At 40.4% G+C, this 25,044-nt stretch overlaps 2 protein-coding genes across 3 annotated transcripts; both read left to right on the forward strand.

The window, feature by feature from the left end:
• Positions 1-475: 475 nt before the first annotated feature.
• On the forward strand, positions 476-9,953 carry wdr70 (WD repeat domain 70). Of its 2 annotated transcripts, none has more exons than XM_080742501.1 (18): positions 476-504; positions 1,710-1,763; positions 1,895-1,978; positions 2,078-2,168; positions 2,661-2,877; positions 2,986-3,045; positions 3,614-3,747; positions 4,247-4,400; positions 4,528-4,604; positions 5,059-5,233; positions 6,190-6,289; positions 6,769-6,853; positions 6,978-7,116; positions 7,889-7,989; positions 8,079-8,158; positions 8,331-8,447; positions 8,757-8,919; positions 9,558-9,953. In XM_080742501.1, the coding sequence occupies exons 1-18, from the start codon at positions 495-497 to the stop codon at positions 9,643-9,645; spliced, it is 1,929 nt and encodes a 642-aa protein (XP_080598627.1). In that variant the 5' UTR covers positions 476-494; the 3' UTR covers positions 9,646-9,953. The 2 variants fall into 2 exon arrangements, with proteins under 2 accessions (XP_080598627.1, XP_080598628.1); XM_080742502.1 differs by having other exon boundaries at positions 2,081-2,168.
• On the forward strand, positions 9,706-23,061 carry LOC308299652 (scavenger receptor class F member 2-like; the record flags this gene model as incomplete). The annotated part of the gene is made up of 11 exons (XM_080743444.1): positions 9,706-9,788; positions 11,509-11,567; positions 11,692-11,793; positions 12,171-12,690; positions 12,937-13,155; positions 13,423-13,551; positions 13,654-13,757; positions 13,881-13,995; positions 14,169-14,272; positions 15,230-15,379; positions 22,049-23,061. The coding sequence occupies 11 exons, from the start codon at positions 9,706-9,708 to the stop codon at positions 23,059-23,061; spliced, it is 2,598 nt and encodes an 865-aa protein (XP_080599570.1).
• Between the last annotated feature and the right edge of the window lie 1,983 nt (positions 23,062-25,044).

Raw genomic sequence — 25,044 nt, forward strand, 5'->3', positions numbered from 1 at the left:
AATTCCTCTCCTCTTTTTTCCCTCTAAACCAAACTCTTCACTGAAAATAGCAGATCTACAAGCTCACAATGAATCAAGTTGCTACGCATGGCAAGCTTATAGATCTGCTGAATGTAGGGTTAAAACCACAAGTCTATAACAAAATCATATCTCACTTATCTGCAAAAATGCATTTGTTCTATCATAACAACGTCAACAACGTCACTCAAAAAAAAAATAACGCTTGTGACCTGCACCAGCGGTTATATCAATCAAACATGTCACATGTATGCCTTGTTCTTTATTTGAATGTAATACTTTATTTTTTAAATGTGCTAGGCCTATAAAAAATCTAGTTTTGTTACCAAGCATCTCCCTGGTGGTCCACACTCCAGTAACAGTAGGTGGCGGCAATACACTTTCCATTGAATCCCAACCGTCTAAACACACGTAGAGGAAATAGCTCTCTCTATGGTGCATTCTGGGAAATAATCATGGAGGGGAACAACAAACCAATGGAAAGGAGTTAGTAATTTTTATATTATTTTGTGTTTCGGTGTCTTGTTGTATCCCTTTGTTACATACCAGTGATGTTTGGTTTACTATGCTAACGTTGGCTGAAACTGAAACGAAATGGATGTGAAGCTCTCAGGCTAGCTGCTGCTATAGCTATTTCGCCGCAACATTACCATGCCCGAAATGCACACATTTTTAAGAATCTGTATTAATTCGTTAAAGATTTTTAAATAATCCTTGATTCGTGTTATTCCATCTCGCTGTGTCGTTATTACTGAAAAGTATTTCTATTAAACTGTTCTTGTAGTCTCGGCAGCAGACTCGTATTAAAGTCTGCAGTCAGCCATTTATGCAGCCATAAATGAATGTTGTTGTTTATTTTTGAGCGGTGGTAGACCGCTCCATAGCATGGCCGTGTGTGTATCCGTGTATCCGTGTATGTATGTGTGTATGTAGCCTCAACTACCACTCAGTGACCAGAGAGGGTGCTCTTGAGTCTAGTCTGAGCATCAACTGCAATACTCTCTCTCTCTCACACACACACACACACACACACACACACAGGGGGAGGGGGCAGTCACACACAGGCTGTGTTTTCTTCACACGCACACACACACACACACACACACACACACACACACACACACACACACACACACACACACACACCCCACCCCCCCCCCCCCCACCCCACAACCACCGCTCAGTTCACACGGGTGTGATTTTTTTACCAAGGATTTTATGGTGTATCTTTCTAATAGTTCATGCCTTGTGGCTTCTTTGTTCCAAAGAATTGTGTTTGAGACAACTACATGGTGGACTGTCTTTAGAATGGAGTCAATAGACCATTTTCACTGTGGCCACTTCTTCCCATCCTGCATTTCTCCCAGAAACACAAAGCTGCATTTAACTGTTGAAACCACAGACGTTTTGATGCTTCCTCCCTCCCAGACAATCGGGGACACAATTCTCTACCTACACTTTGACCTACTTAAAACTTTTTCCTTGGTTACTCAGTTAACCAGACTAATAGATTTAGTCGATTATAACAAGTTAATATTTGTTTCACCCTGTGTAGAGTAGTTGATATGTAATGACAAAATATATTAAATAAAAAGTTCTTCTCGATTATTTGGTTCTAAATATCGGTTTTGATATAGTTCTGGTTAGCCATCCCTATTTTGAGAACAAATTAAACCTGTTCCTTCTTGCAGTGTCGGATGCCAGTGATGCGGACATGGCCTCGATGATGGGCTTCTCTGGATTTGGTATGAACAGACCACCATTTACAGCGAGAACTGACATCATCTTGACGTGCTCATTTAATTTAATCTTCAAAGATCTTTCAGTTTCATCTAAGAAAGTGCTGTCTCATGCTACCTTTTTTCCCCCCTTTCAGGGAAGAAGGCCCGTACATTTGACGTGGATGCTATATTTGAACAAACTAGGAGAACAGCTATTGAGAGGAGCAGTCGTGTATTAGGTTTGTTCAACAAGCCTGGGAAAGAAACATGATATAAGCATAATTTAATGCAGTTTGAGTCATGCCTTTGCTCTTATGCCGAATGTTTTCCTTCCCCAGAAGGGCGGCAGAAGGAAGACGAAGACATGGACTCCTCTGCCAGGCCTTCAGGTGTTGTGAAGAGAGACAAAGCGCCAGCTTCTACGTCCAGGTAGTTACAGTGAACGTGGCTCCTGCTTTGAGTTGCTACCTAGCTGCTTGATTGAGGTTCCTGTAGGCCTGTCACAGTTATTACATTATCGTCTAATCACATTTATTTGACATAATCGCAGTTATTTTGTCATAAATGTTCATATTTTTTCAAAGATTTCAAAAATAGTGGAAATAGCAGATTTACAAGCTCGCGATGCGACACGTTGTGAGCTTGTAGATCGGCTATTTCCACTATCAATGTTCTTTTTTAAGTATAAAGTCAAATATGTCAGTAATTTCTTTGTATATTTAGGTTGTGTCATATCTGTCATGTGCAACTTCAAAGCCTACAAGCCCAACAGAAATGTAGTGTCAACGGCAAAAACACAATTAAATCATCAATCGCAATCATTTGAGTGAGAATTAATTGTCATGTAAAACGTCTAATCGTGACAGCCCTAAGTTCCTGTTCAACTGTATGTCATTTCCTGACTGTTGTGATTTCCTACAGAAATATGGAAAGTAGGAGCAGTAGCAGCAGCGACAGTGACTCAGACTCCGAGTCAGAGCTTATCGGACCACCAGCGCCCCCCCAACTTGCACTTCAAGACGATGATGATGATGACGAGCTAGTCGGTCCACCTCTACCGCCAGGTTACACGGGCCAGACAGCTCAGGATGATGAGGATGATGATGATGACGATGGTGATGAAGAGGATGAAGATGATGTAAGTATTCTTTGACTCACTGGAAATTGATCCTCATGATAATATCATGTATGATTCAGTCCTAGCTTAGATCTTTATGTTGGTGCACCTTTTTTCTATTTCTCTTAGGACCCAATAAAAAAGATTCCTAACTCCCATGAAATCACGCTACAGCATGGCAACAAAACTGTAAGTATATGCAAAACATAACGTTGCTTTACCTCTATTTGCATATTGAAAACTACTGAATTAATGTAATGTTTCATCCTTTCAAGAGAACAAGTATTAGCTTTTCTAGGAGGCCATAAAAATAGGTGATGACATTTTGTAAAGGTTTGCTAGTCTTTTTGCCTTCTTTCCAGCTGTTATAGGGCCACTGTCACTGAATAAATGTATGATAAACCTTGACCCCACAAACAGACTGTCATTAGTAAATGAAGTCATTGCCTCCTTATCAGGGACGTGCAGAGAATGTTAGCGAGGCCGGGCCTGACATTTCTAAAAGGGCCTTTTGGTGAAAATAGCAGATCTGCGTTGTGAGCTGGAGGTCGGCTATTTTCAGTGCTTGATACCACACAGAACGAAGCATAATCAAGTCAATACTGGAGATGTGGCGTACGGCTGCCTTCATGTATGGCATGGAAAGACTCGGGCATTCACATTTCTTTGACCATAGTAAAAACTGCATTCCTGGAGAGGGCACTTTTTACAGACGAATAAAAGGTCATGTCTATGTGTGCACGTGCCTGCTCCCTAGGTATCAGCCCTAGCCTTGGATCCCTCTGGAGCTCGTTTGGTGAGTGGAGGATACGACTACAGTGTCCGGCTCTGGGACTTTGCAGGGATGGACCAATCCCTTCAGGCCTTTAGATCCCTAACACCGTGTGAATGGTGAGTCGCTACTGCAAATTCAATGTGTTAATTTGTCATATGGTTTGGTAGATTAATGCATTATTACCACTGTATTATTATATAAGAAAATATGTTTATTCATTACTAATGCAACTTGCAACAAAGTAATACATATACCCATACTCTTATGTTGTGTATTTTGCTCAGAAATGTGCGATTATTACACTGAATATGCTCCCTTTTTGAAAGAAAATGTACCTCAGCATTATCTGTGCCATTTGGCTGTTAATGCATTGAAATGTGATCCCATAATCATGTTTTTCTGGAGGGACTGATTTTACTGTACTACTTCCACACAGCAGTAATTGTTTTGTTTTTGAAAACTATGTAACTTTATATAAAATATAAATGTAAATCTTTGACGTGCTCATCTACAGCTAGTAGATGTCTTCCACCAGACACAAAAAGACAGCACTTGTGTGTTATTTATCTGTATCCTATCACATCTCCTGTATGTTTGTTATCTATGTCCTATCAGCCATCAGATCAAGTCTCTACAGTACAGCATCACTGGCGATGTCATCTTAGTGGTGTCCGGCAACGCCCAAGCTAAAGTTCTGGACCGTGATGGATTCAATGTCATGGAGTGTGTGAAGGGAGACCAGTACATTGTCGATATGGTCAACACAAAGGCACGTCAAAAGTAGCACTGACTTGACTTGAGATGTCTGTCATGCATGCAATGCCATGCATGCACCTGATGGACACTAATAGGGCTGCAACGATCGATTATATCTTCTTTTCTCTACTTTTGTTCAGGGTCATGCTGCTATGCTCAATGATGGCTCCTGGCACCCAAAGATTAAAGAAGAGTTTATGACCTGCTCTAATGATGGGTGAGTATTATTTCTGTAGCAGAAGAAGGGACATTTTTGACGTGATTTACTATTCTGTCTCCTCTGTTAGGCAGTGCATTCTTTATTTATAGAACACATTTCATACACTGTGGCAATCCAAAATGCTTTACAGAATACAAATACATAGTATGGTAAAAGATATAAAAAATTTAAAAGGGCAAAAGTACAGACCAAGAATACAAGTCATAAAAGAGCACAATGGTCCCACTTTTAGAGGCAGAAATTAAATGAAAAAGAATATACATTAAAAGAAACGGAAAAGGAAGGTTATTTAAAGCTCAACTAAAAAACCTTTGCCGTTACTGTGTAGAGTAGCCAACTAGGCATGATTTGGACATATTGTTTGTATTTCTCTGTGATAACTGTGGTAGTTATTGTTTATTCCTGAATCGTGGTACTGAAGACTGAATAAATGTTCCTCCTCTGTCCATAGCACTGTGCGCACATGGGACCTCAGCTCAGAAAAGCAACACAAGTCTGTGTTTAAACCACGCTCTTTCCAGGGAAAGAAGGTCATCCCCACATGTTGTACGTACAGCCGTGACGGCAAGCTCATTGCTGCAGGCTGCCAGGATGGAAGCATCCAGATATGGGATAGAAACCTGACCGTGAGTATGTTTGTCTTATGGGCCTGTGATGCAGAATCAGTAGCTCAGTCTGTCTAGTCTACTCTATACTGTGGAATGCAAGTGAGTAATGCATGCAGGTCTATAAATCAGGGGTTTTCAACTGATTGTGAGCTTAGCATTTACGTATATTATATATTGTGATGTCATGTGAAGCATGACAGTGACAACAGTGTGTGAAGCATGACTGATCAAAAGCTTCACTTTTACGGAAGTGCAAGAAGGACTTTCTAGGAGTAATTCTAGGAATGTGTGTTGCCTATAGCAACCGCACTAATTAATAGGTGTGGTGTGGGAGAAAAAGCATCCCCTTCTTGCGATTCTAACTCCCTTTTCTGTGGAATTTCTTGACCTCCCACTTTCCAGTAACTGACCACTTTGGCGCGTCATCATAGGTCACCAGGTCATTAATGCACTGTTCCGTGGAGGAAGGAAAAATAATCTTCTCTTCCTTCATTACTAAATGCATGATCATGGTCCACGTGCAATAACTTAACGATCCACCTGTTGAAAACCCCTGCTATAGATGATGAAATGGAACGATTTGTGAAGGGGCATAGAGGGAGTGCGAACTCCAAAAGTGGCATTTGGCCTGTGCCGTTCCGCTGTCGCATGTGCTGTTCCGCATTACACCTATAACACTTATAACACTTATTACACTATTACACCTACCAACTTTGGAACAGGAGATGCCACTTTGGCACATGTTGCCGCATACCGCGGCGGAACGGCACATGCCAATGCTACTTTTGGAGCATGCCCAGTAGAGGTACTTTGCAAATGTTATGTCAAAGGTTTTGATGATATAATAGTCAGTCTAAATCTAATTTGCTCAAGTTCAGTGGTGAGTTAGTGATCTGCTTGCTTTCTCAATCTAGTCCTTTTGTATTTATGGCTTCATTATCTCAATCAATGAACCCTAATCCTCTTCTCTCCAGGTCCACTCTAAGTTCCATTGCCGTCAGGCTCATGCTCCAGGAACAGATACATCATGCGTCGCCTTCTCATACGATGGTACCATTCTGGCCTCACGTGGAGGTAAGGAATACCTTATCCCTATTCCCTACAAAGCTTACAAGAATAATGTGCCTACATACAGCAACAGCTCTGTTCACTGAAGTCACCCCTGTTATGGCCACCTCCAAAGTGGTGAAACGACTCATATTTTACACAAAGAGAAAATGTAGAGTTTCATACAACCTGGTTTCTCTATTTTGGGCACGTCATTATAGGAGAGAGGGCAATGCTTAATTAATTTTACTTTTTGTTATGTTGTTTTTATCCACAATGTGTCCGTTGCAATGCGTTGTGAATAATGTTTGGAATAAATAAAGGTGTTCCATGAGATTTTGATTTGGGAACAACAAGTTTGAAAACCACTGTAGATATTGAGCAGAATCCTTCAGTGTAACTAACTACTCTAACTAATTTTTAGTGTTTTACTCACTGAAGTAGGTCTCAGTATTCTCTCTTTGCCCCCATGAATCTATTATTTATCTACTGTATGTTTGTGCCAGGTGATGACACACTGAAGATCTGGGACATACGCAAGTTCAAGTCACCTCTGAATGTAGCCACTGGGCTGACTAGCTACTTCTCTATGTAAGTACATTTTCAGACAGTTTTCTTTTTTCTTTTGGTGCTATTGATCCTCTATTTTATATGCTTTGCTGCAATACAGTGTGAAATATCAATAATTAACTAATTGCATTTATTTCACCATCAGGACTGACTGTTGCTTTAGCCCAGACGACAAGCTGATAGTAACAGGAACCTCAGTAAAAAAGAATGAGGGCAGTGGGAAACTGGTTTTCTTTGACCGTGTCTCCTTCAAAAATGTCTACGAAATGGAAGTCACCAATTCTGTGAGTTCTCCCTCAAAATCCTTTCCACAACTGGCACATTGCAAAATGTTTTTCAACTGGTTGATTTGATAGACCAAACATGTAGAGGGTTCACACTGTGTCCTGGAAACCATATAATAACAAAACTAAATAATCAGATCTTTAAGTGTAACATCTCAACAGCAAAGTGAGTTTAAACAACTAGAACAATTACAGTTTTAAATGTTTGCTGCAATATTTATCTTTATAAATCTGTCTACTGGTGTATCTTCTTGTAACCCAGCTGCTGTTAGGCCACAGAATCCCTGATACAGCACGTTAATCACAATAACCACCTCCTTTGTTTCAGTTCAAAATAGCTGAATGATTTTAGCATTAGGAAAGGTTAAAAGATCAAACAAAGCCACCACTAACTCTAGTCTTTCATAACTACAGTGCTTTGATAGGTACTCTAGTTCTGAATATTTATGAACTATTATTTGCAGACTATAAGATCCTGATGATCTAGGTTACCAGTCACTTATAGAACTTACCATCTTACTTCACGTTTTTCGTTGGTCAAGATTTCCTGGATACCTGCTGTAGTTTTATGGAAAATTACTAGTTAAGCCTAGGTTTACCAAATTCTTTCGTGTACAAGGATTTTGTTGATTCAGTTAAGTCAATCATGTTAATGCTAGAATAGTACACTTGGTTCATTCATGTCCGTCAAGGATCTTGTCCAGAGCATCAGTTACCATAAATTTTTCACAACTGTAGCTCATGGTTATCTGTCTCACTGTGTGTATTCCAGAGTGTTGTCCGCTGTTTGTGGCATCCAAAGCTGAACCAGATCATGGTAGGCACTGGGAACGGACTGGCTAAAGTTTACTATGACAAGGACAAAAGCCACAGGTAAATTAGTTTCCATGGATTCTGTATTTTTAGTGTCTTGGATGACTGTCTAAAATAGCAGCATTCTAAACCGACCTTTGCCTTTGCAGAGGGGCAAAGTTGTGTGTTGTGAAGAGCAAGAGGAAGGAGAGACAAGCAGAGACATTGACACAAGATTACATTATCACACGTAAGTTTTGATGGATTTATGTATGAATCATTTTTTGAAAATAGCAGATCTACAGGCTCACAACGCATTATGATGCGACACACATGGGTCTGTAGATAACCTATTTTCGCTATTTGCTGTACAAAGTATAGAGATTAAATGGTTAATGTGTCTCTTTGTTTCATTTGTCCAGCACATGCTCTGCCTATGTTCAGAGAAGCCCGTCAGCGCAGCACCAGAAAACAACTTGAGAAGGATAGACTTGATCCCATGAAGTCTCACAAGCCTGAACCCCCTGTGTCTGGACCTGGTAATGTATAAAATAACTACTACAGCCACTCCCTGTTATTAAGCTTTCTGTCACTAATGTTACAGTTGTACTCAGCTGGAGTATGATGAATGAATACTTTGATATTATGCTATAATGTTGCAGTTGAAGACTGTAACTGTAGAAACTACAGCCAGACATGCAAATTGTTTTGAATCAAAGCAAAAGAGTAGTCATACTTACTTCGAAGTGAAAGAGTGATGCATGCTTACTAAAGGTAAAAGAATGAGGCGTGCTTACTCAAAGTCACTTTGTCTTTTAATCTAATCCAGTGTTCTTGTGCCCCAACAGGTCGAGGTGGCCGCGTGGCAGCTCATGGTGGCACTCTGTCTTCACACATTGTAAAGAGCATTGCTCTTGATAAAACCGATGACAGCAATCCTAGGGAAGCCATCCTACGCCACGCCAAAGAGGCAGCGGAGAACCCTTACTGGGTTGCACCAGCATACACAAAGTAGGACCTTATTACTGTACTCTTATCAATAGAAATATCCAATTAACTGTATCCAGTAAATTAAATGCATCCAATTCTGTCTCACTCACATACACTTCTCCACATACAGTGTGTCTCATTTGTCTTGTACAACTCTCCTCCATCTGCAGTATGTTTACAGGCATTTTATTCCATGATAATCCCAACAGGACTCAATTAGAACTCTTATTTGTGCTGCACAACAACTACATATAGATAGGTAGACCTTTATTGATCCTGAGGGAAATGAGTTGCCATAACAGCACCTCCAGTAAGCATGAAACACAGATACAGGTGACAGTAGACAGATACAAAAGTAGTAGTAGGGCATCACTAAAATTACAAATAAGATTAACAAATATAATATTTCAAGTGAGTCACAGCTGGGCTGGCTGTGTTTGCACAACGTATGACCATTAGTAAATGTACGGTAAGTACAGGCAGAAGTATCATGGGCATATACCGTAGTAAATAGGCTGCCTGCACTTAGACTGACCGGGTTAGCATAAGGTATGAACAATTAGTTGATCTAAATATAGGCCTATGTATCATGTAATTAGATATGAATAAACAAATAATCAGATTAAATATACACATATTATTTATTTGTCTCCCATCAGGACACAGCCGGTGTCTATTTTTGAGGAAGAACCGGAGGAAGAGGAGGAAGATGACAAGGCACCAGAGTGGAAGAAACGCAAGATCTAAGACACAATTTCACCGTTTTTTGTTTTTTATCCCGAATAATCTTTGTTTTAATCATTTGTCATGTCTTCTCCCATGGAGCCTGAAATGGTTGATGCCTCAAATCTGATCCCAGATGCAGTCATTTACCACAAGCCCTTGGTATTGTATAAAATGGAAATGTCAAAACCTTCAGAATATAAGTTAGTGCTTTTATCCCTTGCCTTTATTTTTAGATCACTATGTACAGTTTTTTACAGTTTTGCATCGTTGACTCACCTTTGATTAGATTTGCAATAAATGTACTGTGTGAGTTTGGATGTTTTTTCATGCATAGTTTGCATACTATTTCTGTATGGTCCCCTGACATGTAAATAAAGACACATGAGTCTGATGCATTGAATCTTGCTGTCATCTTATATTTCTACCATGTGTTAATTTCCTGAATATTCCCTGTCTTTAGCAAATTACTAATTTAAAGTTGGAAGCATAGAGTTGATCATTACTTCAGGGTGGACCCTGAAGTAATGATCAACAGTCCACAATTTGGGGGCAGGTTTTAGAGACTCTTCAGGGAACCCAAAGGAGCTTGATTCGTTTTATTTGCTAGTCTTAATTTTTTTTTTATTATTACACACACCTTCACAGTCACCTGTGTTATGTACTAATGTGTACTGTTTGGGACTTATTTGACACAGTATAAATTAGGCTTTAGTGTCACCTACTGGACAAAAGAGGCAACAGCAAGCAGCCCTACTTCAATATTATGATTATCATTCTCTTCAGAGTTAAGACAAATATGACTGAGCCTACTGATAATATTGTTTTATTAATTTATCACAAGTTATATTATTATTTGAAAAATAACTATTAATATCACGAAACGGGGTCATTTCAAGCCATAGTAGGATCGGCAAATTGTTACCTTGCAAGCATACATGTCTATTTATTTACACAAGCTGCAAAGGAAGGAGAAAAAAGATTGGACCACGCAGTCGGAGTAAAGTGAAGGTAATGCAACAATGTTATTTTAGGTAAATAACTACTCTATACTTCGCCGTAGACCAAACGACGGTGTCGCGCTGCAATACCGTTGCGTTTATTTGGGATGGCAGTGAGTGAGACCACGGATCTTATAGCTCTTTGCCACGCAGTCTTCCACTACCATTGGATGGCTGTTTTACAGCGGGGCGGGGAGTTCGAGCAGAGGGGTTCTTCACTTCAGTCTACTTCTGTGTTTTGGAATGTATTTGACGAATGTGTAGGGACAATTCTCTGTTCAGTCATTTGGACTTGTTATTTAATTAGATTTTTATTTTACGCCAATGATGCTATTTCTGATGTCATGGAAAGGTGTAACATAAACATTTCTGTGTATTTACTGAGCATCCTAATCTGTTGCATCCATTGCCAAGGAGGACTCAATCCCAGAGGTAGAAATGTTTGCGAATCTGCGTGAGTAGCTACATTTTCAATTTGGAGATTATGAAGTAGCCTATCGGGTTGCTTTTCTGGTTTCACCAAATGTTATTTTGTTGTTTGTTTTCTTTTTAGATGTGTTGTTGTTTTATGCAAATGGTTTTTATTCTTCACTTTGAGATTTGTTTCAAATGTAAAGTGCAATATAATAATAATAATAATTATTATTATTAGTAGGCCTATGTATGTTTATCCCATGGTTTTCATTACTCCAACATTCATAATAGCCTAATCTGTCAATAATTAGTGTATTATATGCTGTTAAAGTGGCTTATGGTCTGTCTGAGTATGAGAATGTGATATCAAGAGTTAAGTTTCAAAGTTAATTGATTTTGCTCATATTGTATTATTCCTTTTCTATAGCCTATGCAACATCTAGTACAGTAACTAGTCTTTGTTTCTTCACAGATCTAGGCATTTCCAGTGTTGCAATGGTTGGGGAGAGCAAGGAGATGAATGCTTAATAGGTAACTAAAATTCAAATTATTTCTTGATTCCACAAGACTCATTCTTGTACCAATGTATTAGCCTATAGGAAATTATGTCTATTTTGACATAATTAGACCAAGTTTTCCCTTTACTTTCTTCCAGCAATATGTGAAGGAAATTTCACCTGCAATGAGAATGAAGTCTGTGTGCGTCCGAATGAGTGTCGATGCCGACATGGTTATTTTGGAGCCACTTGTGATATGAGTAAGATGACTTGATATTTAATCATCTGTTTATATTTCAATATATATTTATATAGTATCTTCTAACAATACCCTGGATCATTATAATATTGTTATTATATGCATGGTCAACTCAGATCTTCAATGTTCAAAAGTTTGAGATTTGTTTGATACATTAGATTAACCACTTAAACGCTGTATACTTTATTGACTGGGGTCCACTAGTTTCTATTCTCGGTCCCCTCTGGTGAAAATAATAGATCTACAAGCTCACACAGTGTCACAACACAATACATTGTGAGCTTGTAGATTCCATCAAATGTTTGCCTATAGTTCATGTGGTTAAGATATTTAGATTTCAAGTGGGTCATATTTATTTATCTATATTCTTGCCTGCAGAATGTCCACAACAGTTTTGGGGGCCTGACTGTAAGAGTCACTGCTCCTGCCATCCAAATGGACAGTGTGATGACGTTACAGGAGCCTGTACTTGTAACCACAATCGCTGGGGGCCAAACTGTGAGCGAGCCTGTGGCTGCCAGAAGGGCACCTGCAGCCAGGACACCGGTGCGTGTACATGCTACGCAGGCTTCTGGGGTAAACAGTGTGCAAAGAAATGCTACTGCAGTGTCAATTCCGCGTGTGACATGGTTTCGGGCCAGTGTCACTGCAACCCCGGGTGGTACGGACGTACCTGTAATGCCCAGTGCATATGCAATGGCTCTCCCTGCGAGCAGCTTACTGGCCGCTGCAAGTGTCGAGAGCGTCTTTGGGGAACCCAGTGTGAGCGCATGTGCCAGTGTGTTCACGGACGCTGCAATCAGGCGGATGGCTCCTGCACCTGCAGACCGGGGTTTCGGGGAAAGTTCTGCAGAGAGCCATGTCCAGCTGGGTTCTATGGGCAGAACTGTCGTAACAGGTGTGTACTGTGTAGTAGCTCAGGGTAAAGTGTGACATATTTGAAATCATTCCATTATTTCAATATTACATTAATACATGTTTCTGTAAAGACTGTGGCCATAATGTATGTAACATAGTTATGGACTACACAACTCACTCAATCACGCCCCCTAAGTCAGACAAAAGTCTTGCTGTTGTATCCATACTGATTTTGTTGTTATATTTTAATGTATAATGTACATTAAAAATATAACTTTTTATCCAGGTGTGGGCACTGCAAAGGTCAGCAACCCTGTAAAGTAACAGAGGGACGGTGCATCACATGTGAACGTGGTTGGAATGGCACCAGGTGTGATCAGATGTGTACCAATGGATTCTTTGGGGAAAACTGTCATGATGTGTGCCCACCGTGTAAAGATGGTCACTTCTGCAACCGCATTGATGGAAAATGCCCTCATTGCAACCCTGGCTTGATGGGTGACCGGTATGAAAATGTATTGGTTAAATCATAAAATGATCACACACACACACACACACACACACACACACACACACACACACACACACACACACACACACACACACACACACACACACAAACACTTATATTATATCTGTGTTCTTGTAAGTGACTAGCAAGTAATAATTTTTTAGTGCTTATTGTGCTCAATAGGGACTATGCTTATATTGTAGGTTTGAAGTCAATGTTTGTAGTATACAGTATTCAGAATTCTGCCTTACATCTCGATAGGTGTGAGATTAAGTGCCCCGATGGAATGTATGGAGATAACTGTGCCAATAAGTGTAAGGACTGCTTCAATGGGACATGCCACTTCGTAACAGGGGAATGTCTATGTGATGCAGGCTTCCATGGAATCTTGTAAGTTATTTTGGTGAAAGGGTGGGATACATAAATATAATCAATGGAAAAGATGACTGTTTTCAAGTAAATGTATTTTCTCTCGTTGTCTTTTATATGCAGCTGCAATTTGACCTGTTCAGCTGGTAAATATGGGATTAAGTGTGCTCAAACCTGTCCCTGTCACGAGAATAACTGCAATCCTGTGTCTGGAGCATGCTATCTAGGTAAGATATTTATTCATAAAGCAACTCCTTCAATATTGCTGATGACAATAAGTTACCCTGCACAATAATAATATATTGTATGGAATTAATGGTATAGCGTTAACCACGTTAATGACCTTCCAGAGCCAAACCAGAGGATGGGAGTAATGGCAGCGGGTGTGCTGGTCACCATTCTTTTAATATTGCTCCTGTCACTTCTCTGCTGCTGCTGTGTTTGCAGACGAAACACTCTCAACGGGTGAGCACAAACAAGGAAAAAAAGAAAAACACAAAAAATTGTTTTTCCATGCATACATCTAAATCCTCAATACAAGATTTCCATTACAACAAAGTCTAAAAGGTCTATGAATGTTGCATACTGTATATGCTTAGAATGAAATGTATTTTTTCTGTTTTTATACAACCTATAAGCTCTGAGAAAAAAGCAAAGCGAAGACTTTGTGGAGGATTCACAAGGATAAGCTCCAAATTGCCCTGTGTCCCACTGAGAAGGCAGACGCTGCCCAAAATTCTAGGTATGTGTTACTTTCTCATGAATTATTTTTGTATCTTATCTTCTGTTCCATTTTGTTGCCAACCACCGTCTAGAGATAGAACTCTCCCCAGCCCCAATATCCCAACCCATCCCCTTCACACACACACACACACACACACACACACACACACACACACACACACACACACACACACACACACACACACACACACACACACACACACACACTGACAAAATGCAAACACATTCCAACAAGGGCCCCAGTGGACCACTAACAGGAAGTGGTAAAATTACCCCAACCTGGCTGCAATTTCTGTCCTCTTGAAGAGGGGGACTGGGGCTTGGAGATAGTAAGTGTTAAATGGACAGCAGTAACTGATCAAAAGTGTGCGTCAATTCCATCAAATATACAATCTATAAAAGAGAATGGGTTTATCAAACAAATGTGCTGGTTATCAACCTTTCCCAGATCGGGGCCCACTTGAAAATCTCAAAAGTGGTCAGATGGGCGAGCCGCGTGCATTTTCAGAACATGTTTATTTTAATGGTCAATCAACCAATCAATTTGAATCAATGGAACTAATATACAGTGTCACCCAAAAGTGATAATAGAAGACCTACAAGCTCACAGCATTTTCACAATTGTGTTTTGATAATGAATAAAGAACAGTTTTGTGCATACAGTATGAGGTTTCCAACAGACAGCAACAATAGTGTACATAGTATAGCTCCTGTTTATTGGCACCACAAAGAAGGTTTTCAAGGTTTTAAGAAAAATAAATACCATGATTTTCTTTTACATTTCTACATATATTTATCATTACAATTTTAGTATTTTGGCAAATATTTGGGGGCCCACTTGCCTCATGTGGCCACCCTCGTTGCCCACAGTGGACCCTGGCCCGCAGGTTGAGAATCACTGATGTACAGTATATGAAAGTTATATTAACATGTGTCTATGCTGGTTATTCTCCAGTGTCACACCGCGACCCTGAAAACACCTTTGACTGCAGTTTCATTGAGCCCCCATCTGTAGTGGAAACCTCTCCATCGTCATCTCCAAGAGGTTCATACTCTTCTTCAGCAGAGACTACAGAGGACCGCCCTGTTCACACCGCTCCTGACGGTGAGTGAGGGAGGATTAACTACTTACTGTAAGCTGTATACTTCATTGTATGACAAATAGTAAAAATAGCCCACAACGCTGTGAAGTGTTGTGAGCTTGTATATCCGCTATTGTTTTTAATTGAAAAATATATTGAAACGCTTTTATGCTATAATCACATGCCCAAAATAGGGATGCCAGGTTGAAAGTCCCATGTTCTTTTTGTTGCAGCATGCAGTTGCTATTATAATTTAGCTGGAATGTAGAGAGAGTAAAGCAGTAAGGAAAGAATTGCATTTAAAAAGAATATTTATAATGATCATGATGATGACATTACTTTTATAACATTACTAACTAGAACAGATTCATGGTTTCTGAAACTAGGTTTGTTTGAGATATTCCTTTAGATAATTCGGACATTTTAACCTAATTAAAATAAGCTATAAACAAATGCAGAACTAGTCATATCCTGTCATCAAAGCAACGGAAAGAATTCATGAAGTGAAAACTATCTCTGGATCTCTGGAATTGCACAGGATGTTAGTGCTTACAATCAATGATCTTTGTTTCCTCTGGTACCATCTTATCTAAGATGTACAGTACTTGAGGTTCTTACAAAAGTAATGATACTTATAATAGTTATATATTTTGTCTGGCAAATAAACTTCAACTTTCAACTTCAATACAACTTCAGCTTCATTTGTCCCGTAGCACAAATGGTTTTGAACTAACTAAACTCTGTTGCAGAGGTCTTAGTCTTGGCATGACCTAATCTGGATCGAGCAGGAAGTTACACCCTTCAAAATGAGGACATGAGCAATAGAAGAAATTCATTATTAGGAGAAGGTCGTAAGATGTGCCAAATCAGTTTATTGGGCGCAGCAGGGACAGTTGACATAGCAGAGCAATTGAAAACAGAGAGGAAGAAATCCCTCCACCAGCCCAAAAACTCAAACAGGCAAATTGATAGGCCCACATATTGTCTTCATATCATCCAAGTAGCATTTGCACAATCATAGTGTGTGAATATATGATTATATGACTATGATTGAGAAGAAAAGCCCAATTTCATATGTAACTTTATATACTGCTTTGACTCTGTATGTTCCTTTGGATTACTAACTCTTACTTGACACTTCTACTATAGAACCTTGAGAGATGCTTGTTGAGGATAACTGCTGAGAGACTATTCACTCTTATAAACACATCCCATAATCATTCATTCTCATGTTCACTGTTGATAGTCTATCAATTTCTATATTCATTGGCAAGAGATGTATGTATATGCATTCATAGAAATATGTACTAAATGTAACATACCGTAGGTTAAAATCTGAAGGCTGCTATTAAGTAAGTATTTACTTACAGTGGTTTTGTGGTGCTGAAATTTACTATTAAAATTGGACCTTCTGGAGAAGGCAAAGACCTTATTTAACAAAATGTGTAATGAGAGAACCAAATTGATAACCACAAGCACATACTTGGTCATGCAAGTTATCCTATTTTATAGCTCGAAAACATTTTGATTTTGTCAAATTGAATGTTTTGAAAAGTCAAGGTCATAGGCTATTTCATTCAATCAGAGTGGTATCATATTAGAATTGATGTAATAGCTTTATATACATACCCTATTGGAAAAAGTCTAACAAAGTAATTCTACTACTACTAACCCCTTAACTCATTCCCAGCCAATTCTAATTTCCTGGTACTCCCAGCCAGCCAGATCATCTTTCATCATCTTTTTTTACCATATTCCATCACATTCTGTTAACACCTGTGCAGTCAAATATCTGTACCTATTGAATTAATCCCTCTGCACCTGGCTCAATGACAACAGACTCTCAATTCACCTAGGTAAAACTGAATGTATCCTCTTTGGATCTAGTCAGAAACTTAGCCAAGTTGAGAACTTCACAATTAAAGTAGGTGACAGAAAGAAAAAAACACATCTGCTACCTGGGTTGCATCCTGGAGGCTAACCTATCCAGTGAAAAAATGACTACCAAGGTAATCAATAAAGTCAACCAACAAATTCGTTTCTTGCAAAGGGTTGAATAGAATAGAATAGAATATGGTTCCGCGCCTTCGGGACGTTTTTTGTCGCGTACATTTGCACATACGTGAGATTTATCTCTGCATTTTACCCATCCTATAACAACTAGGAGCAGTGAGCAGCCATATTCGGCGCTCGGGGAGCAATTTTGGGTTAAGGTCTTGCTCAGGGACACATTGACACATTGCTGCCTGACCGGGAATCGAACCAGGGACAACCAGGGGAACTGGTTCCCCAGGCAGGCTCCCTAACCACTCAGCTATGGTCACCTATGGTTGCCCCGCTGATCAATATTAAATCTTGAAAGACACTAGAAGGTGCTCTTATTGGGCCCCTCATTGATTACGGAGTCCTTGTCTGGTATCGCGATGCCCCAGCTGCCTTAAAGTTAAAGCTCCAAACAGCCCAGAACAAACTAATTAGGGTCGTGCTTGGTCTTCCTCCTCGGGCCCACCTTACCGATCATCACCACAAAAGCGTGGGGTGGCTCAAAGTAGCTGACAGAGTACAGCATCTTGCAATGGGCCTGGTGTACAAGATACACTACACCTCCAAGATACCCATGTACCTGACAAACTACTTCTTAAAGGTCAAGGATGTTCATGATCACAACACCAGAGGCATCTCCACTAATCATCGTCAACCTAGATTTAACACTAAACAAGGCTCTAACTCGTTCTCCTGCTACACCATCAACATGTGGAACGCCCTCCCACAAGCCTTAAAGGAGAGCAAATCCCTAGCCTCCTTCAAAATCGGTATGAAAAGTCACCTTCAGGCGGCTGCTACCCGTGACTTGTAAATAGACTAAGCCCCCATGCTCCCACCCTTTTTTCTGCCTTTGTATTTGATGTTGTGCTTTTTCTGCTTTTGAAATTGATATTATCCTAGATCAGGGGTTTTCAAAGTGGGTGACGGGGCACCCTGGGGTGCCGTGACGGCAGTCCAGGGGTGCCGCGAGATAATTTGATAATATTGAGAATTTATTTAAAAAAATACAAATACAAATGTGACACTTGAAAAAATATTTAGTATCATTTTAAAATTTAAGTACAAAGTTATTTTCAGTCAGTTTGAACCAAAATGGCTATTATCTCAACGTTTTCCCCGCAACATAATCACTAAAATATCGTCACTGTCGGGCATAAACCTTGTATCTCCAAGTTTCAAATGTGTACGTCTTTTGGTAAAGCAAAGCCCTGCTTCATCATACAAGACCATCTCACAAAACTAGTGAAAACAGCCGATCTACAAGCACACAACGCCTCACATTGCGAGGCTTTGTGTGCTTGTAGATCGGCTGTTTTCACTAGTTTAGTACATTTTTGATACAATATATAAAATGAACGGTTTTGGACATACAAGGTTTCCACCCGACAACGACAATATGCTATAAATATAAGGTGCTGGGAGTGAAAATTATAATGTAGGGGTGCCTCCAATTAAAAAAATAATATTTATGGGGTTCCCTGAGACAAAAAATCACACCTGTGTGAACTGAGCGGTGGTCGTGGAGGCTGCGCAACAGCAAAACAAATATATAATAATAATAATAATTATAATAAAAAATATTAAAAAAGATATTAAAAAAATATATATAATAAAAAAAATATATATATATATATATGGGGGGGGGGGGGGGGGGGGGGGTGCTTGCTTGCGTGTGAGAGAGAGAGCCATCCATCCATCCATGTCACTCAGGCCACCACTGGTATTGCAGTTGATGCTCAGGGCAGACTAGACTCAACAGCACCTCTCTGGTCACCAGGGGTACTTAGGCTACATACGGACCCACCCACCCACATACATAGACGGATACACACACGGCCACGCTATGGAGACGGTGTGACCACCGCTCAAAAAACGTTGGGAACCCCTGGTTTATGGAATGTAGGGGGCTGTCGTGTTGCTGTCTGTAGTCATCGTTGCCAGTTCCCCCCTGATGTCATGTGGGAGTTCAGACCTATCCAGACCATAATGAATAACTGATAGCTTGCATAACGTCTTCAGGCTAGGACTTAGATCTAAGATGTACAGGTCATCGGTGATGAAAGATTTGCTATTGTATCCTCCAAAGACAATGACACAATCTCCCACCATGCAACAACACATCCCACGCATCCTACAGGGGTCTTTCCCCTTGGGCTTAACCTGCTTCCAGGAAAAGGTCTCTGGACTGAATTTCCACAGATCATTGAAGCACTGCTTCCCATTCTGGTCACCAAATATGTACAGCTCTCCATTGTAGGCAAAGGCTGAATGACATGAACGTTCTTCTGGGAGAAGGTGTCCAGAAGGCAAACTCAGCCAGCTGTTGGTCTCTGTGTCAAACACTCCGATGATGTTGTTGACCCCAAATACAAACAGCTTTGTCCCAATGATGGTGGCAAAGCGACCTAGTGAAGCATTTGGTGGAGTTCCTCTGGTGTTAATTAAAGTCCAGGCCATTATGGTGGTGTCCAACGTGTACATGTCATTAGTCCGTCCAGTCAGCCGGGTGCCTCCATACACATACATGACCTTCTCCAGGACACAGGCTGAGTGGAAGGTCCTTGCTCCTGGAATAAACCCAGAAATATTGGGTTTGAACCAGCTGTGGGTGTCAACATCAAAGGCATAAAGCACATTGCAGTAATGTCCGTTATGCCCTCCTCCCCAGATGTAGATTATTTCTTCTACCAGCACAGCTGTGTGGCCATCGCGCCTAGAGGGAACCTCAATGGGACTTTGTTCTCTTCCGTTTGTCACTGGGGGCAACGCACTCCAACTCAAAGACAATGTGTTGAAGATATGTACTTCAATCTGGTCTCTGATTTTCATGTAGTCCTTGTATTCTCCAAATGAGTACAGCTTGTGTCCGACTACCACAGGAGCATGGTAGAACTTCTTAGGTCCTCCTTTCAGATGTATCGTCCAGTGAGTCATTTCACACTCCAGCACCGCTGTGATTCAGTGCAACTATTTTACAGGATACGTTGTTAAAGGACAGCTCAATTAGTTGGAAAACGTTGTTGAATGACACGTTGTTAATTGGACAATTGCATTTAAAGGACAATTACATTTGTTGTGATGACAATGTTTTGATGTCATTGTGTGATGACGTAATTACTGTATATAGAATATCTAATGGAATATCCATCCATCCACTTATCAGACATGTGTCGCTGTGTAGAATGCTACAATAATAGGTAGGTAGGTAGGTAGGTAGGTAGGTAGGTACTGTAAGTTGGTAGGTAGGTAGGTAGGTAGGTAGGTACTGTAAGTTGGTAGGTAGGTAGGTAGGTACAGTAGGTACTGAGCTTGGAGGTTGGCTATTTTCGATGCTTGATACCACACTGAACTAAGCATAATCAAGTACATACTGGAAATGTGGCGTAACGGCATGGATTTCTACACAGAGAGGGCAATTCTCTCAACATAAGATGTTGCATTCAAGTTCAGGAGAGTTTGGACAAGGCAATTCTCTTGAATGCTGCCTTCAGGTATGGCATGGAAAGAGGGGCATTTGCATTTCTTTCACCATAGTAAAAACTGCATTCATGGTCTGGAGAGGGCACTTTTTACAGACGGGTAAAAGGGCAGGGGCTCAAGCCCCTTTTTGATGTCTATGTGTGCCTGATTGATTGATTGATTGATTGATTGATTGTTGGTTTAATGATTGATGGCGGCAGAGGAGGTGTGCCAAGGTGTTCTAATAAGCTGTGTGCCTGTGACACGGCCCGAAATGATCATGTATGACACAAGAAGTCATGTGGTCTCTTTGAAAACAGTTTGAAATCGCACGCAACATTACGTGCTGTATAGCAGGGGTTTTCAAAGTGCACGGGGCACCCTGGGGTGCCGTGATAGCAGTCCAGGGGTGCCGCAAGATCATTTGATATTATTTGGAATTTATTTGGTATAATTTTAAACTTGAAGTACAAAGTTACTTTCAGTCAGTTCAAACCAAAATGGCTATTATCTCAACGTTTTCCTCGCAACATAATCACTAAAATATCGTCACTGTTGGGCAGAAACCTTGTATCTCCAAGTTTCAAATGTGTACGTCTTTTGCCCTGCTTCATCATACAAGCACACAACGCCTCTCGTTGCGAGGCGTTGTGTGCTTGTAGATCTGCTGTTTTCACTAGTTTAGCACATTTTATAGATGATAAATACGAAATGAGCGGTTTTGGACATACAAGGTTTCCACCCGACAACGACGATATGCTATAAATATATTGGTGCTGGGAGTGAAAATTATAATGTAGGGGTGCCTTGGATTAAAACAGTATTCATGGGGTGCCCTGAGACAAAAAAAGTTTGGGAACCCCTGTCCTAGATAAAGTACTATGTTCTATCCGTCTGTCTTTCAATGTTATATGAGATACTTAAAGTGTGGTTCCTGTGGAAATAAGCCTCGGCTTTCTAGGATCTCCTTTTAGTTGACCTTGTACCAGTGATTTGTACTGTCATGAAACTGTACTTGTTTCTATTGCAATCCTCTAATAAATTCTTCAATCAATCAAAAAAAAACAGGTGTTAACAGAATGTGATAAAAGATGATGAAAGATGATCTGGCTGATTGGGACTTCCTAGAAAAGAGGATAAAATAATATTTGGCTGGGAATGAGTATATTTTTTCTTTCCGTCCATAGAAAAAGAAGAAAAGAAACAAGATAGGCTCAACACAACAGAGACCACAATGTTAGAGGATGATGGTGGAATCTCTGAAGTGGAAACCTTGCCTGATGACTTAGATATGGTTGAACCAGCCTTTGTCAGCCCCAATGAGCTTTCCTGCCAGAAAGCATCCGAGAGTGAAGCATCCTGCAGTGGATCAGAGTCCACCAGCAGCAGGTCACAGCCCTCGGTTCCTCTACGGTTTAGTAATGATCAAGACACGGAGAGCAATGATAAAGAAATGGGGAAATCTAAACCTGCAGCGAGGGTTAAACCACAGCCACCAGATCCATCCACCAAGCCCAAGGTGTCCTGGATCCATAGATCCAGGGAATCCAAACCGGATAAGACAGCTCGGGTAGAGACAATTATACATGAAACAAAGACCTCCAGGGAAAAAAACAACAAACAACAATCTGTAAGTCCTCAGGAGACAACTGGTACAGATGATGCTTCCCCAACCGCAGCAAATATGACCTCTAAACACATACTGCCATTGGAACACATTAACGGAGCAGTGCAAAATGTTCTCAGACATATAAGCAACCTTCGTTCTGACAGGAAAGCCACCAATAGTAATGATTCTGTACCAAAGAGCCCTTGCTCATTGAATAGGGACGTGATCCAACCACACATTAACTCAGAGGCAGTATCCCTGCTGACTGCTCAGCTGAAAGAAAAGACTCAGAGTCTAAACAAAAGTGAAAGTGACATCTGTGAGCAAAGCAGTCAATCTCACCTTCACACAGAGAAAAAGAAGCCAAGTCCCGAGCATGGAGCTGGCAGCTTACCAGCAGTAGATGTGCCAAACAAAGAAGCCAGAAACGTTGAGGAAGAGGACTCTGGAGGATCCAAAAAGGGCGACGTCACCCCAAAAAAGACTGCCATTAAAAAACCTCCAAGGAAAAAACGTCAGGAAGGACATATAGACCCCAAAATGAGGAAAGGGAAGAAAATTGCAATAATGCCCCCTCCGACTGACAATTAAGTTATTCTTATATTTTAATTTGATCATTGAATATTGTGTATTGAGAGACCAGAATCAGTCAATTAATTTAGAGGAGGGAGGCATGTCCCATGTTCATTGTTTTTGTTGGATCTTAAGGCCAGACCGCACCAATAGTCATAATGTAACTCCTTGCACAAAACGGTTTTAAGGCCAGTCCACACCAATGCAACTCCTTGCAACTGCCATTGGGGATAATGGTTGCAAGTAGTTGCATGTTGCAAGGAGTTGCATTGGTGTGGACTTGGCTTTATACAAAAGAAATCTGTATTAAGGTACATCTATTGACAGTATATACAACTTTATGTTATGGAAAGATCAATAAACATTTTGTGTAACAGTAACACGTGGCAAGGAATGTTTATATTTGTGCAATATACTGTATATTTTGTTTAGAATAGAGACATATTGAAATAAAGAAATTGAGGCAGATAATGTATTACAGTAATGTTTTTGTGTGGCATTTACAATGTGGTTCTACAGGAAGCTAGCCATCTATGAGATGTTCTCTGTGGCTAATCTTGCAAACCACTGGATCTGTCATGACTTTGAATGCACACAATTGGCCACAGAAGTACTCATTTTATCATGGAAGCCAAATGTGTTCTGAACGTCATAGACGACTGGCATCACAGACTGGCCATATTTAGTCTCATTGATATTACTAATGACTTCTTGCATATAATTTCAAAATACTATTATTGTCCATAATATTTGTAAATGTGTCAAATGGTAATATTTTTATTGCAACCAATTAACCAAAATGTCAAGAAATCTGCCACCTTCTCCAGTATGCATAGGCCTATAACTCTGTTGCAGGCACTGTGCTTTAACCTGCACTATGGAGTCACCACAGGGAGGGAATCAAGCAGACAAGAGGGCTTTTCATGGTAGAACAGTCTGGGAACTGTGTTGAGGACTCTGCGGCTGACATGTGTGCTGCAGTTGTGTCAGGGTTTTATGTGTTTGGGGGTCAGTGGAAAAACCTAAAGATCATATTGTGTTTAATTGAATCCAGACTTGTGCCTCAGCTGGCTGGCTGTGCTGCATCCACACTTGCATCTCTCATTCAGCTCTCAAAGCTGCAGTCTAGAAGAAAAGTTCATTTTAATCAATCTGTATGTAATCTATGTAACTACTAGCACATCTACGGGGTTCTTTCATTGAGAAATTTAGACCCTGTCGGGTAAGACAACGGGTTGACAAGTTGCCCTGACTGAATAAGCCCACAGGGCAAAGGATTCCCTCTTGACTTGAGCGGTCGATGTTTGGTCTCCCGTGGGAGTCCTGATTTGAATCCTGGATGAGTTGCAGTTAACACTTTACTTATGGGAGAGGACATTAAACTAGCTTTATGACATGATAGAGGAGAATCAAGGTCACAGGAATCATTTTTAACATTTCATAACTTACTGGCTGACAATGAAAGGTGAGCAAAACTTTCATAATTCAAAGTTCATCAAAATTAGATTTACTTTTCCTACAAGCCATAATGCACTGACGGTCCAAGAAAGCCCTTCAGCTTCATTCCCCCCCCCCCCAGGATTGTTGTAATAACAGCTACTGTGTACAGGGACATACAGATAACTGCCTTCTCTCACACTGACAGTTTTACAGGATTTTCCTACCTTGTTCATGACTAATTGCCAGCCATCACTGAATAACTGCCAGTTCAATCTTGTCCCTAAAACCTCATGGAAGAGGTTTCCATAGTGACTCAAAAGCATCTACATCTGGTTGCCATTATATTTTGTGTGCCTGACTGTGTGTGGAGGAAAGGGGAAGGGGGGTTAATACGAGTAGGGGGAAATAGCATGTTTTCTGCAGATGGAAGCAGAAAAACGTGTGGGTTGTGTGTAAACCTTGTCTCAATGACCCAATTTATGTAACATAAACAAACACTTAGAGAAGTTATTAATATATAGTTCCACATTGTATCAACCCATGTTACTTGTTCTAAGAAGC

The sequence above is a fragment of the Nannobrachium achirus genome (genome assembly GCF_963921795.1).
Source record: "Nannobrachium achirus genome assembly, chromosome: 15".
Lineage (NCBI taxonomy): Eukaryota > Metazoa > Chordata > Actinopteri > Myctophiformes > Myctophidae > Nannobrachium > Nannobrachium achirus.